We start from the raw sequence: 16,214 nt of genomic DNA, 5'->3' as shown, positions 1-16,214 counted from the left end.
AAAAAATATGTTTGTGTTAGAGAATCTGAAACTAAATAGATATGCTTGCAGCCTGCTTCCATTGTGGATTTAAAAAAGCCTGGAGAGAATGGATGTTGGAGCCTGAATCGAAGTGTCATATCCTTGCTGGCCAAGAGAAAAGTTGTGCCAAGATTTTGCGCATGGACTTGCCCAAGCCACGCATACAGTTAAAAATGTATGTATCCTCCATGTCGCTCGCTGATCCACCTTGCTCATTCCCGTCACACCAAGAACATGTGAAAAACCCACTTGACGCAGCTGGACCCAAGAAGCATATGAAGATGAAAGGGATCGATGGAGTCATACAATAGGGTTTGTGAGCCTGCGATGTCGTGCTCTCCGTAACTATTAATTTTACGAACTTTAATTATTGAATTAAATATCCTTTTAACATCATTATTTAATTTCATAGTATTGTTATTTTATCATACGATCTGTGTATTTTTTATTATAAAAATTTAGCTGTCCCGTACAACGCATGGGCATGAACCTAATAAAAAACTAATAAATATGTCTATGTGCGGTGGAATATATAGTTTGTTGCGCCTTTTTTTATATAAAAAATTTATTTGAGTTTATGTCACACGCCTAATACGGGCCGCCACCCCCGACATAGCCAATGGGTCGGCAAGGGTCCGAGGAGGCACGACAGGCAGCCTAGCGCCACGCCCTAATGGGCCGCATGCCAGGGCAGGGAGGCGCGGGCGCTGCAGCGCCGCCATCATCACCGTCGCCAACATCATCAACCGTTATCTAGTTACCTTAATTAAGTCTTAGTAGATTTGAAAAGAGTCGAATCGAGTTTGAGTTTAGAAGGAAAAGAGAATCCAAATTTAAGGATCTTCATTGCTTAGGGACTGTGTAGCAGTTGCAATAAAAATAGAATAGATAAAAGGTCATTATCCCTTCCTCTCTCTTCTTCTTCATGCGCCTATCTCTCTCCTCCCTCCCTAGTGCCACCACCGCCCTCTGCCCTCGCCTGAGCATGCTACCGCCACCACCTCCACCATAGCCGCCGCCCACCTAGGGCACCCCGTGTCCAGTTACAGATTAACTTAACTTTAAATTAAATAAATTTTAAGAGCTACCGTAAATATGCAAAAGCCACCCTGTAGAGTGATGATCGCACCGCATAAGAGCATGCAATCCAAGGCGAAGGATGTTGATTGCTGTTGTACCTAATTACCTATTAATAAATGATTGGATAATTCGAGGACTGCGCAACGGGCTTCAAAGGATTGAGAATCAATTAGTCAGTGTGTTGCATACTCGTACTAGGGAATGTAGCGGATCGACCTTCGTTGTTAGGTTAAACTAGAAACTGATGTATAGAGGATTTGTGAGATCTTTCACTCTTCGACAACAGAAGTCGTGAGGACATCAGTAATGTACAGGGACGTCTCGTGATCTTGCTTTCACTTTGAGGTATCCTTTCGAACTAAAAAAATAACCATATATTCTGCACGGATCATTGGTATATATTTCTATACTTATGGGCTACGTTACACGAGTACGGGTACGAGTATCGGATACAATACGTATCGGATACGCGGATACACACTTTCTAAAAACAAAACCCACTAAAATGGTGTATTCGAGTATCCGTATCCGCGTATCCGACGAGTATCGGATACGGATACGTCACCCCTTTTGGAGTATCCGTGTAACATAGCTTATGGATGGCCATATGGCTCAAGAGCCATGATCACGGTCTATGGCTAGCTATTTTGGCTCAGGGAAGGTCTGGCCGATGACCACTGTGCTTGTATCGTCCCATCCCGATGAGAGCGTGTCTAGGCTGCTTCCACCATCCAACGTGTTGACCCGCGACTTGTCATGATTAGCCTATCCTAAAACTATCGAGATAAAATCTCTTGACCTAATAAGGGCATGTTTGGTACAGCTCACAACAGCTTCATGAGCTGTTGTGAGCTGTTTTTTTTTTGCCAAACACTTATTTTCAAAACAGCTTCATGGGTGAAGCTGTTTTTTCCCTCCTCTCACAGAGACATAAGTTGGATGAAGCTGGAAAAAAGTAGCTTATTGCAGCTTCTCCCTCATTTCTCTCTCTCAACTATGCATGAAGTAGTTGGTAAAGCTATTTTGCCAAACACTTTCTCCAAAACAGCTCAGCTTCATGTAGAAAGTCACTCATGAAGCTATTTTCTAAAAAACGGTTTTACTAGTGAAGTTGAGCTGTGTCAAACAAACCCTAACTAGTCAATACTCCTATCTATCGCCACCCTCACGTGTATGTGGTTTGTGAATTCGCTCCCCTCCTCATGACTTTCTTCTCCTCCTCACAACTTCCCTCCCCAGAGACGGTGCACAAACCTCTGACCTACGCGAGAACAGCTCGTGGGCTAGCACGACATGACATAAAGGGTTGAACATGTCGGGTTGTTTTGTTTGGTTAAAAAGTCATAACTAAAAGTGTTGTTCATTAATTTGTTGTAAGATAAAAATATTGTTAAATGACTAGCAGATTCGACAGATCTATACTATACTCCTATAGCTGGAGATAGCGCCTCCTCTCACATATCACTGTTCATGAACAGTTTCCTCTCACAAAACACTGTTCTGGTAACAGTAAACCCGTTAAAGAACAGTAAAAGTCCGTTAAGAAACATTGAACCTGTTAACAGTAAACCCGTTAAAGAACTGTAAAAGTTCGTTAAGGAACAGTGAACCCGTTAACAGAACCGTACAAATCTATTAAGGAACAATACAACCCGTTAAGGAATAGTACTATCCGATAAAAAACAATAAACCCCGTCTAGAAATAAACAGCTACACCCGTTACTAAATATTTACGGGTTCTGAACATAACAGGTTAAAAAACCCGTTTACTGCTCTGTGCGAAAGCACGGAGGCACCTGCTAGTAAACTTAGGGCCTATATAGATGTCTTCAAAATTCCAAAAATTTACAAGATTTCTAATCGCATCGAATCTTTGGACGCATACATAAAGCATTAAATATAAATAAAAAAATAACTAATTACACAGTTTGCCTGTAAATCGTGAGACGAATCTTTTGAGCCTATTTAGTTTATGATTGAACATTATTTGTCAAATAAAAACGAAAGTGTTATAATATCCAAAATTAAAAATATTTTGGATCTAAACACGTCCTTAATGCCTTCAGCGCACATGGACAATATCAAATATAAACGAAACTACTACATTGTCTATTTTGTAAAAAAAAAAATTGCAACTAAACAAGGCCATAGCCGAAAAGACATGTGCGTCATACCACTGTGCTATATCCTTGGGCACGTTTGAAGGATCAGGATTCTTTGATTTATGTACATACCAAAAAAAAACTTTAAAAAGGCTAAAACCGAATTTTAGCCGGCAGTTGCGCACGTGTGCCCCGCCTTGCCTTTCCTCTTTGCTCGCCTGTCTGTCTGTCCGTCTCTCCCCTCCCGCTCCCGCTCTCTGCCGCCGGCCGATCCCACCAATTTGGACACCACGCCCATCTTTAAATAGCATGAAAATGGAGCGGGGGGGAGCCCTCCCCCGATTCGCCACCCCGGCCGGTGCCCTCCTCGGCTCCGGTCCCCCGCGCCTCCGCCCACCGACGCCTAGGGCTAGCTCCCCGCCTCGCGTGGCGGTGCGCCCGGCCGCTAGGCTTCGGCGCCCCCCTCCACGACGACCAAGGGGGCTCCATTAGGGTGAGAGCAGGTGATTGGTTGTTCACGCGCCCTGCACTTTGCTTTGCTTTGCTGTTGCTGTCTGAGTGCTCAATTGGCCGCCGGCCTATCGATCGGGAGATTTCGATTCTGGGTCGTCTGGATACGTGTTTAGGATCAATTTGCCATCATCGCATTCCTTCTGCTAAAATGGAGGCTTATTCGTTTCCAGGCAGTTATTCCAATTCGGAAGCTCCTGCATAACATTTGGGGGTCGCTTCGCATGTAGATTTCAATTGTATCGTACGGCTAGACCTGAATGAATGAACTTTTATTTAGAAGAATGCGGCAATTTCATGGGTTGATTTTGGCGTGGTGTTGCAACTTAAATTTCCCGTGCTTAATACCTAACGGTGGCACGCATGCATTTGCGTGTAGTTTACTTGGGTTTGCTAGTTTTTTAGCAGAAAGGAGCCATTAGCGCTAGCTGTTCTTGTCTGTGTGTGTATAGCTAACAATGCCTTTTGAATTTCCTTTGACTGGTTGCATACTTCTGTGTAGAGGAGCCCACAGCCACACCTGAATTTTTGTTGGTTGTTCTAATTAAATGATGAAATTCGTTCATTTAGATCGTCTATCAAATTTATATGCGGGTCCTGTTTTGTTTGCGTGAATCCTATATTTTTTTGCGTGAATCCTATATTGGGTCAGTATGCTCATGAAAAATGTGACGATACCAAGCTAAAGATAGCATAAGGTAAAAACTAGAAACTGTTTTGGGGTTTTGTTGTTTTAGTGGTTGTCGGTTGTTCAACCTTCTAAGATCCCGTTGTTCTGTTGTAATATGTTTTTTTCAATATAATCGGTAGCTGTTTTGCCTATGTTATCTCGTTTAAAAATGATAATAACAAAAACTCGATCCTGTGATGATGGTTTCAAGACGAGTCAGTGTGTGATATACACCCAACTTACTAGCCTTCTAATGCTACTTGTTTTTTTTCCCAGAGACAACATCTCATTATAAGCTGTGTATTACGCTGTAATGTTGTGGAACCCCAAACATTTTTCTGTGAATACTGTTTGTGACGCACTTTGACTTATGGCTGGTTTGTAAAACCCATCCATGGCTTTGCAAGCACATTATTTGATTATTTCTTACCTCATGTTCAGATGTCGGGACCTAATAAAGCTCCATTTAGTGGAGTGGCTGAGGATTTGAAAGGAAGAGCAGCTTGCTACAAACAAGACTGGAACCATGGATTTCGTTCTGGTTTAAGGTTTGCGCATCACCATGTTGTAATTGCTTGACATATCATCATAACCTAGCCTGTTGTGTTCACTGTGCTACATGAATTCTGTTGTCAGGATATTGGCACCTACGCTCTACATATTCTTTGCATCCGCAGTTCCTGTTATAGCCTTTGGGGAGCAATTGAGCAAAGATACAGGTTGGTTGTCCTGCTCTCACCATCAGGATGAATATTTGATCTGAGGTTACTGTCATGGCACACTGCACTTTCCTTCTATCCCTCTTTCTCTCTCCTTCTCAATAATAAAAAAGAATAAGGGGGAAATTACCCCTCAAAAAAGAACAAAAAAGGGAAAGGAAAGATCATAGCCATTTTAACATGTCAATTATTGTTTGAAACATGGGAATAAGAAAAAACAGTAATAGTTTGCTCCCTTGGTTGTAATTCACATTGTAGAATAGAAATAGTAGAATGATAAAAAAAGTTAATCCTAAATCTTTTTTCTTAGGCATAGTTGCTGACGATTAAACTGACATGTTTCAGATGGTACACTAACCACAGTTGAGACATTAGCATCAACTGCTATTTGTGGAATCATACAATCAATAATAGGCGGACAGCCACTATTGATCGTGGGAGTTGCAGAACCGACTATTATCATGTACACCTATATCTACAATTTTGCCAAAAACCAACCAAACCTGGGAGAAAAAATGTTTCTTCCATGGGCTGCATGGTAAGGGCTGAAAATTATGATATATCCTGCATTAGTTCACTGGTTACTCAACTAAATGTTATTTGTTTTTTCCTTTTCGTTTGGCCTTTGACAGGGTTTGCATCTGGACGGCTGTGATGCTGTTCCTCATGGCAATGTTTAACGTTGCAGCTATTCTAAACAGATTTACAAGGTTTTCTGGAGAACTTTTTGGAATGTTAATCACAGTTTTGTTCATGCAAGAGGCAATCAAGGCATGAAATTTACATCCATTGAATCTGAATTGTTTACAGATTTAGTTTTACTTGCTGATCACGTAATATGCCGTAGGGGATGTTGGGTGAATTCAGTGCCCCTGAGGGGAATGACCAAAGTCAACCAATATTCCAGTTCCAGTGGCTATATATTAATGGTCTGCTTGGACTAATCTTTTCAATGGGTGTACTATATACTTCATTATCTAGCGGGAGCGCAAGATCATCGCTCTACGGCACTGGTTTGTCATATGGCACATATGCACTTTTGATTCCATGACGATTTCAGCACAATAATTACAAATGCACCAGATAATACCTGCAGGATGGCAAAGGAGCTTAATTGCTGACTATGGTGTTCCACTGATTGTCATACTGTGGACAGCATTGTCATATTCATTGCCAAGCAAGATCCCTTCAGGGGTCCCTAGGAGGCTCTTCACCCCACTTCCTTGGGAACCCAAGTCGCTCCAGCATTGGACAGTGGCAAAAGTAATTAGACAGTTTGTTACAATGATTTCAGGATCGAATTGCAGTTCTGAGAGCATTGAATATTTTTATGGCTATTCCACATTTTTCATTGATGAACTTGCAGGATCTGTTTTCAGTCCCTCCAGCACATATATTCCTGGCTATTGTGCCTGCTGCGATGGTTGCAGGGCTCTATTTCTTTGACCACAGTGTAGCTTCACAGATGGCTCAGCAGAAGGAATTTAATTTGAAGAACCCATCAGCCTACCATTATGACATTTTGGTCCTGAGCTTGACAGTATGTCGTGCTATTTTGTAGTTACTTCTTTAACATAGCAGTATTTTAAATTAGGGATGTCACTTGATAAAAAAAAAGTTCTGGATAGTTTACCAATGAATTCCCACTGCTTGATGGAACTGGAAAAACATAAGAAATTAATGGTGGGACAAGTAGTTAAAAATTGCATATGTGATAGCGTTTTTTATAGACAAACATGATATCAGACGCTTTATTAATATGTTTCTTCTTCTCATATGATGGAAATGTGGTGTAGACCTTGATCTGTGGTCTTCTTGGCATTCCTCCATCTAATGGAGTACTTCCCCAGTCTCCCATGCATACAAGAAGCCTAGCTGTCCTCAAGAGGCAGGTTAGTGTTGACATGCATACCTGTGGTCTCTTATACAGTTAAATTTGCTCATCTGCCCTCTCTGGCTCTCTTTCATTTCAAATAGTTGCTTCGCAAAAAGATGGTCCAAACTGCCAAGGAGGGCATGATGAATAATGCTACCAGTTCTGAAGTTTATGGCAAAATGCAAGATGTTTTCATAAAAATGGACCATGGAGGCGACGTGAGTATTATCCACCAAACATTTTAGACTATCACATGCCATGTTCTTCTCACTGAATTGCTAAGGCTCTGTTAGTTGTCGGGGTGGCTTTTCAAATACACCCAATTATTTCAGATGGTAGATATTAGAGTTAGTTGAAGAATGTTTGTAAACCTATAATGGCGACATCATTCTAGAGTTTGTAAAGGCTAACTGCGTACTGACCCCTAAATTACAATGATGTTCCATTTTGTTTGATGCCTCTATTTCGTTTTGCTTTCTCTTTCAGAGTTTTTTTCACCTTTGTTGCAAATGTTGGAATATTACTGTCTAGATCATTCCCCTACTCATTGTTTCAGAAAATTGCTCCAGAAATAATCTTGATAATACTTTTGTAAGAAACAAAAAAAAGGAAAGTATCATCAACTACCTGAAGACACTAAGAATTCCTCTGTAAAATTGTGCAGACTGTTTCTGCGCACAAAGAACTGAAGGACTTGAAGGATGCAATTATTCCGGAGGGGAACGGAGCAGGGACAGTGCCTGAAGTATTTGATCCTGAAAAGCATGTAGATGCCTACTTGCCTGTCCGGGTGAACGAGCAGAGAGTGAGCAATCTGTTGCAGTCCCTGTTGATTGCTGGTTGTATCGGAATTACGCCTCTCATTCAGAGGATACCGACATCAGTCCTCTGGGGTTACTTCGCCTATATGTCCATCGACAGCCTTCCTGGGAACCAGTTCTGGGAGAGGATAAAACTTCTTTTCATCACGCCTCAAAGGCGCTACAAGTAAGCTCTGTTAGCTGCAGTAAAGTTTTCATTTCTGAAGCCACCAGGACTATGTGTGCTTCAGTTGGGCTCAACTAAACCCAGTTTTGATCTAGGAAGCCACCAGACCTTGCAGTGATTATTTGTTTGTTTTGTTATAACTCTGGCAGGGTTCTTGAAGGAGCACACGCATCCTTCATGGAGTCAGTGCCTTTCAACACAATATGTGCCTTCACAGCCTTCCAGCTAATCTATCTGTTGATCGTCTTTGGGATGACATGGATACCAGTAGCAGGAATCCTCTTCCCGCTGCTCTTCTTCTTCCTCATTGTCATCAGGCAACATTTGATTCCGAAATATTTCGATCCGAGCCACCTGAGGGAATTAGATGCAGCCGAGTACGAAGAACTCGAAGGTTTTACGCCTGATCCGTCAGTGGTACGAAGTCCTGACCTACCTGGTTTTACCAATTGCCCATTCACTTTCCTAGCATTTATAGTATTATGCAACAAAGGCTACTTCATCTCTGCCCTTCTCACGCAGTGTGAGGACGAGTCTGTTCGAAGCCGAGATGCTCAGCCTGGATATGCTTCTGAAATACTGGAGGAATTCACGACTCACCGTGGAGAGCTGAAACGCAGGAACTCTAGCTTCCGTGATGGGAGACTACTCCAGGTAACATTTCACGCAAACAATTTGTAGTTAGTACCACTGGTTTTCGTAAGATTAAAGGTCCGGCCTTGAACCTTGGAGTTGGAACTTGATGTTGCTTTATCATTTTCGTTTGGCAGCTTAACTCTGTCAGGATGACAAGAGAGCTTTCTCGGGCTCCTTCTCGGATAGAGCTTTCTCGGGCTCCTTCTCGGGTTCCAAGAGTCATGGAACAATAAGGGGAGCAACCATTGTTTTCTGAATCGCAACTCCAATTAAGCATGGGGGTGTGAAGTGTCATGGCCTGATTGCTCACGAGATTGCAAGTAACTCATTTTAGGTACTGACTTTGGGGCAAATACACGGGGGTGGGCAGAGGAGTGTAGCGGAACTGGACATGCTCAAGAGCTGGAAATTGTTTGTAAAAAAATGTAAAGGCAAAAAGAAATGCATGTTGAACACATCTAAGCCTCAATTTCAGATTTGAGATTTTGGTGGAGGATACAGTACAAGTGCTTGTAGTTAACGTGTGTTTTGCAGGGGTTATATGTATTGAGTTAGTCACACAGTGGCTACATAGTTTTCTTGCACCTGAGGATATATCGTGAAGACTAAGAGCAGCTCCAGTGTACAGAAAACCGAACCGGGGGACCAGAAAAACAAACACAACACATTATAGCATTTGAAGTTTTGAACCTTGTGTGCTAGAGCTAAAATCTCATTTTGCATAGAAGTCGAACTGAGATGAATAAACAAAGCAACTACCAGCAGGTTCGCACTTTGGTTACAAATGGCTGTTGACTACTGAAGTGTGATATGTGAGATTAGATACCGAAAAGTCTACTTCGTGACACATCGTGTGATGCCGTGACCGCGTGACTCCAACGCCCGCGCTCGACCTTGCGCTCCCTAGCGACCCCTCACCCGCGGCGAGCTCCTCCTTCCCTCCCTCCCCTCCGAGGGTAGCGACGCTAGCAAGGTAGGCCTCCTCCTCCTCCTCCTGAATCTGTGAGTACCGAAGAGGAAGATGACGGCGGCGGTGGCTAGGGTTTTAGCGAGAAAGGAGGTTGCTAGAGAGATAGAAGAAGCCAACTCCAGCGGGCTATAGAAGAGCCTAGCCGGGGGAGGTAGGCCAGCCAGGCTGTAGGGAACGAGGCCGAGCGGTTCAGGGCCCTGGCGACAGTGGAGGCGAGCAGGCTAGGGAAGAGCGTGGGCGCCATGCCCGAAGCTCGGAGCTCCGGCGAGATGTGAGGAGGGGAAGAAGGCAGCCGCTATGGGCATGCTAGAGGGTTCGTCGAAGCTCTGGTGAGCTAGGGCAGCCCTAGCTCATCAGAGCTCCGATGAACCCTAGTGCGCCGCAACGGGGGCGGAGGTGAGTACGGTGAGGAGGGCAGGGTCAAGGTTGATGGCGAGGGAGAAAGAGACGGGGGAGGAGACAGACGCGAGGTAGATGGTGGGGTTGCGCACTACCCATCCTTTGCCTTGCATACCATTTCCCAAGTCTCCAGTTATGACTGAAAGTGCTTCTTAAGTGTACAAGTGCATGTGTGATGAGCGGTACATAGAGGGTGTGTTTGGTTCATTTCCTATATAAGACTGGCTAGTAAAACTAAGTCAGGCTAACACAAGCTTGCCTCTAGCAAACCAAGACCCGTTTGTTTGGTTGTGTGTGTTGCTAAGCCTGACTAGGATAAATTTGTGTTTGGTTGGTTGGTTTGGTTTGTATACAGTCACCTCTTCTTTAAGGTGGTGAGTTTACTCTCTCTGAGGCATTTTGTAGAACAGTTGGTGAGCATGTTCATCTGCTCCCCTTCTTGAGCTCCATGTAGCTGCCATCGTTCCTCCCCTCGCTCCCCCATCCATCGCTGCTGCTTCTGCCTCCCTCTCCACCCTCTGCTGCCGGTGCCACCAACTGCAAACCAGCCGCACGCCCACTACAGACGGTCCGCATCCACCTCTTCTTCCCCACCTCCAAGCTCCTCCTGTACGCCAAGCTCGCAACGCCATGCACCTCTCCGTCCATGACGCCTTCCTCTACGGCTCTGCCTCTGCGTGGAGGAGGACCGGCATGGAGGAGGAGGAGCACCGACGTAGAGGACCACAAGTGGGGAGGAGAATAAGCACCAGTGGGAGAGGAGGAGCACCGCTGGGGGAAAGCACACGCGGTGTGGTGCGGTACATGGATGTCGGAAGGTGTGGAGAACGACACCGAGAGCTAGCTCAAGCCTGACTCGAAGAGTTCAATCGTGGCTAGACCCTAGGAGTAAAGATGGCCACCCCTAGCCAAGACTCATCCCACTACTTGTATACAACCAAACAAGCTAAAATTGATTTCAGAAAGCTAAGGCCAGGATTAATCATCCAACTAAAACACACCCAAAGTGTTTGCGTTGTGCTTCATGCGAGAGCCTCTTTGGGGATACACATACGCTTCAACCCGTGCTTATGTAAAAGGCTAGCATGCATGTCACTGTATGAGCTTGTCGTCTAGGAGTAGGATTTGTTCCTTTTTTTTTAACACCGTGTTTGGATCCAAGGGCAAACGGGTCGCTCCATGTGGCCTTTTAATTTGGGCCTGACATGGATTGCGCCTTTACTTGGGCATCATTTCCTGCATGCCGTTCCTTTTTGTCCAATTTTTTTATTTGAGCACTGTAGTATTTTTATGTATATTTAACAATTATTATTCAATCATAGACTGTCTATGGCTAAAAGATTCGTCTCATAAATTATAGATGAATTATACAATTGATTATTTTTTTTATCTGTATTTAATATTTTATTTATGTACCGCAAGATTTAATATAACAAATAAATCTTAAAAAAATGTTAAATTTTGGGTGGAACTAAAACCAGGCCTTTAGATTCCCTAGCTGACAAAAATAAAACCTGGCTAGGACTAGGAGCAGCTATCATCGGAAGGCAGTTGAGCTTCCCCGTGCAGAATGCAGATGTGTACCGAGGTTGGAGTATCTATCCGGTTGGAGTATCTATTCATTAGAGTCTTGTTTAGTTCACCCAACAACTAAATTTTTTTCAAGATTCTCCGTAAAATCAAATCTTGTGATACATACATAAAGCATTAAGACTTTAGGCCTTGTTTAGTTTTCTAAATTTTTCAAGATTTTCCGTCACATCAAATCTTGCGACATATGTATAAGATATTAAATATAGATAAAAAAATAGCTAATTACACAGTTTACCTGTAATTTACGAGACGAATCTCTTAAGCCTAATTAGTTTACAATTGAATAATAATTGTCAAATAAAGCCGAAAGTGCTACAGTAGCGAAACCCAAAAATTTTCACGAACTAAATAAGGCCTTAGTTCCAAAAAAAAAAACTCAAGATTCATCATCACATAAAATCTTTAGATACATACATGGAGCACTAAATATAGATAAAAATAAAAACTAATTGCACAGCTTATCTGTAATTTGCGAGACCATTTGAGCCTAGTTAGTCAATGATTGGATAATATTTGTCAAATACAAACGAAAGTGCTACAGTAGCCAAAACGAAAAATTTTCACCAACTAAACAAGACCTAAATGTAGATGAAAACAAAAACTAATTGCACAGTTTACCTGTAAATCGCGAGACGAATGTTTTAAACCTAGTTACTATATGATTGGATAATGTTTGTTAAATAAAAACGAAACTGCTATAATGTTAAAATCTAAAAAAATTTTGCATCTAAAATAAAGCCTAGGATTCAGGATAAGAAGACAGGAAATCCAAAAGGCAGCAGATCTACTGGCTGGGCTCCTCGGTGACCCCGTGGTGGTTGGTGCAATGCCATGGACAGACGCGGCCGCGGTGGCCGTGAGTCAGCGTGTCGCGGCAGCTACGCAGAAGCAGCCAGGCCGCACCACGTCGTAAGTAACCTGTCTAGCTGTACGCTCTGGCACACAAAACAGCAGACAGAATCCATCCCCTTCTCCCGCGCCCACGGCAGCTCATGCTCATCCGCACAGCACAGCCACAGACGGACACGACAGACCAGCTGACGAGGAGCAGTGTCGTCGAATCCGATCCGTCCGGCAAGATCAAATATCTTTTTCCTCTGTGAATGCTTTCGGAAGACCGTTTATGCATGTTTGATTTATTTAGGCCTTGTTTAGATCTAAAAATTTTTGGATTCTGAGCACTTTCGTTTTTATTTGACAAATATTGTTCAATCGTAACTAGGCTTAAAAGATTCGTCTAGTGATTTACAGATAAACTGTACAATTATTTTTTGTTTTCATCTATATTTAATGCTCTATACATGTGCCGTAAGATTCGATGTGACGATGAATTTTAAAAAGTTTTTGGTTTTTGGGTGAAGTAAACAAGACCTTATTCATATGATGTCATACTAGTAAAGTAAAATATCGTAGTTAAGAGTGGCTCTTCACTGTCCCTGGAGGCCTGGACTACTTGGTGGCCCTCTCATCCTCACCAAAAGTGCTGCTACTCACGATGTGCAAGTGCAAGTGACCCTTAGTTTGAGTATAAACAACAATGACGCAAACCGAGTCATCCAAGAGAATCTTTAAGATTTTTAAAAACAATTGGTAGATCGATTATTTTTTAAGTGACTAAAAGAATTAAGAGCATTTTTATTAGTTTCCTTCAACTCTTTTCAATAATTGCAGACTATTTTTTAAAACCACCTCGACTATTTTTACATTTTCTTTACATCTTGTAAACTTTGTATTGGGAACCCTGCCCTTGCTATATATTCTTTCTCCATATGCTTCTACCTGCGGATTGACCGATCAATATGTGCACGTATACTTCTGTGTGATTGGATTGGTTTTCTTAAGTACGGAAGGACTAATAGTTGAGATAAGGAGTTGTTAGAGAGCGTTTTCTTTCAATCTTGCCATAAAATCAAGAATGGGAATGGGTTTTGAAAACTCTTGAACATGCTCTAAGTAGAAAATAACAATTAGAGGCATTACAATAGATAACATATAGGTGCTTCACGTTTGTTATGCTATCTTCTCTATCTGGCTTATTAGACTTCACTAGTATATTGCCTGTGCTAACGCTACAGTGACGTTTAGAAAAAAATTACAAAACTAAAATAAATCATAAAACTAAAAAACAAACCTACACCACTAACAAAAAAAGTCTATATAATTTTTTTTTGCGAACGAAAGTCTATATAAAAATTACGGTACTTCATTTGGGAACATATATTTGGTTTTAACAAATGCTACGTAGAAAAGTTGAGAAACACAATTGATCTACAAATGTCCATTATTTGTCTTGTAACCTTGGTAACAAGTCCATAAAAAATGAGATACTTGATTGTAGTTAGTGTAGGCGTATACTTGCCTTACTGGACAAACAAGCAAGAAAAACAAAATTGTAGAGATTGATTAAAGGAATAATAAAACAAAAAATGCCAAACAAAATCAGGCACCTATTTTCAGTCTATCACGCAATGCCAAGAAGACAAGCAAACACTAAATTATACACAAGGCTAAATGGAAATTAAAATACTCCTGTTCAGAAGTTTCAGATGGTCTAGATCATTGTACAAAACTACTCCAGATAGAATTTATTTATTCTCTCATCATGAATTAAGGGTGCATATAAAGTTGGTATTCTAGTATGTAACATTATATTCTCTTCATTTTTGGCTGGTGCTCACGTTGGTAGGACTATCTGCCAAGATCATCAAAGTTCCAAGAAATTTTAAGTCTTGAATACTGAACCAGGAGCAAAACCACAAATTAAGACCTAAATATTGAAGACTAAATTAGCACCAACTTTTGTAATTCAGGAACATATTTATCATGGCAAAACTTAGCAATCACTAGATAGAATATTTTACTATAAGCAATTTGTATAATTGTATTGCACAAATACTCAAACTGAGACCATTCCAAGTCTTGATAAATTGATGTGACAATGTGGTGAATTAGACTGAAAAAAGCTAATGAGCCTCATCTACTCTCTCATCAAGCTGGTTCTGTTATTCAAGTGAAATAACATCTACATGAACAAACTCATGCAAATACTAAAGCTATTGACGGGATATTACTTCTTTACTAATCTGAAGCAGAAACTATGAAAGATAAAATAGATGAAACAATCAAATGTAGCATGAAAAAAAAACAGAAATCTTCTCAAGTTGCCATCATGGTAAAAAAAGCAGCAGCCACCCCCTTTACTGCTATGATATAAAGATTTATTTGACAATCTTTAGTTTTAGCAAGTCGCTATTTTATTTAGCAAGTAAAAAAAAATCTCTCTCCAACAATTTAGTACTCTAACTTGGTAAAATCACCATAAGCGTGGTATTTTTTTTCTGGGGCTATTTGCAAAGTGAACACAAAAATTTATCGTAATTAATCAAACCCAAATCAGAAAATTCTTCTCTTACAGTTTTACAAAGTGAACACGATAAAAAGTTTATATTTGCATGGATGCCTTTCTCTTCGTCTACGGCGACGGACGGACGGAGCACGGCGATGGTCTCGCGGCTCTGGCACCAGCGTCGGGCCTCGCGCCAGGCGGTGGGCGGTGGCCGAGCAGCGGCGGCCGGGTGAGCTGCGGCCGCGCTCGCGGCGGGAGTCACGCTCACGGCGGGAAGCGCGCCGGGGCGGCGGGTGGCGGGCTATGGTCGGGCAGCGCGCTGCGAGGACGGGCGGGCGAGCGGACTGGCGCAGCTTCGGCGGACGCGGTGGGCGGCGCAGCACCGGGGCGGGCAGCGGCGGCCGAGCAGCGGCACCCGGGTGAGCTGTGGCCACGCTCACGGCGGGCGACGAAGCTGCACGCGCGTCGGGCGTCGCGCTCGTGGCCGGCGGTGCGCCGGGCGGCGGGCGGCGGCCGGATGAGCTGCGGCCGCGCCCGCGGCGGGAGGCGCGCCGAGCAGCGGGTGGCGGACGATGGTCGTGCAGCGCGCGGCAAGGACGGGCGGGCGAGCGGACTGACGCAGCTCCGACGGACGCGGCGGGCGACGCAGCACCGGGGCGGGCAGCGGCGGTCGGGTGAGCTGCGGCCACGCTCGCGGCGGACGACGGAGCCGCATGCATAGTGAATTTATGTGATGTGTGATTGACGCGATGCTGAGGACGTGTAAGGTCGTGATCATACTTCTAATCTGGGCCGTTAAATCTGTATAATATGTGTTGTGAGTCGTTGATCTTGCAGGTAAGATTTGTCTGAAGAAGATTTCAATTATAGTAAAGATTCAGATTTTTACTATCATCTCTCACCCCTTCTCTCTTTCGTAACTTCTCGGTTTGACTTTACTGCTTTCAATAAATTTCAGTAGGGGCTTGCCCCCTCCTGTTTCCTTAAAAAAATCAGATGTTTACTCTTACACTGGATTGATTATTTACACTGAGTTTTACCTATTAGCAGACTCGTATGCTGGATTGGAGCAGTATTTAGTTTAACTTCTTCCTTCAACCAATGTGACTTTTGTAGTTCTGGCAACTTCTAGTATTATTCGTTCCAAGTGAAGGTGTAAACATTGTTGCTGTCTTTTTCTGAGAGAGAGAGCATTCGCTTTGTGGCCTCAGTTTTAATTTCTTTGTTGATTCGCTATGAATCTCTACAAATTGCAGATTACTTGCTTCGTTTCAAAGTACATGTCATTTTAGCACTGTTCGCCTA

At 42.8% G+C, this 16,214-nt stretch overlaps 2 protein-coding genes across 2 annotated transcripts; both read left to right on the top strand.

Moving 5' to 3' along the window:
* Nucleotides 3,543–9,097, top strand: LOC8072713 (boron transporter 4). The gene is made up of 14 exons (XM_021447056.1): nucleotides 3,543–3,706; nucleotides 4,825–4,931; nucleotides 5,020–5,102; nucleotides 5,448–5,640; nucleotides 5,735–5,873; nucleotides 5,950–6,115; nucleotides 6,199–6,365; nucleotides 6,469–6,642; nucleotides 6,899–6,994; nucleotides 7,080–7,196; nucleotides 7,643–7,965; nucleotides 8,115–8,382; nucleotides 8,488–8,619; nucleotides 8,736–9,097. Exons 2-14 carry the CDS (start codon nucleotides 4,825–4,827, stop codon nucleotides 8,832–8,834), a joined length of 2,064 nt encoding a protein of 687 aa, XP_021302731.1. The 5' UTR covers nucleotides 3,543–3,706; the 3' UTR covers nucleotides 8,835–9,097.
* Nucleotides 15,016–15,630, top strand: LOC110430387 (spidroin-1-like). Its single transcript, XM_021448047.1, has one exon. The coding sequence runs from the start codon at nucleotides 15,016–15,018 to the stop codon at nucleotides 15,628–15,630; it is 615 nt and encodes a 204-aa protein (XP_021303722.1).

The sequence above is a fragment of the Sorghum bicolor genome, chromosome 9 (assembly GCF_000003195.3).
Source record: "Sorghum bicolor cultivar BTx623 chromosome 9, Sorghum_bicolor_NCBIv3, whole genome shotgun sequence".
NCBI lineage: Eukaryota > Viridiplantae > Streptophyta > Magnoliopsida > Poales > Poaceae > Sorghum > Sorghum bicolor.
Note: the sequence above shows the minus strand (reverse complement) of the source record. Positions and strands in the feature narration are given on the sequence as shown.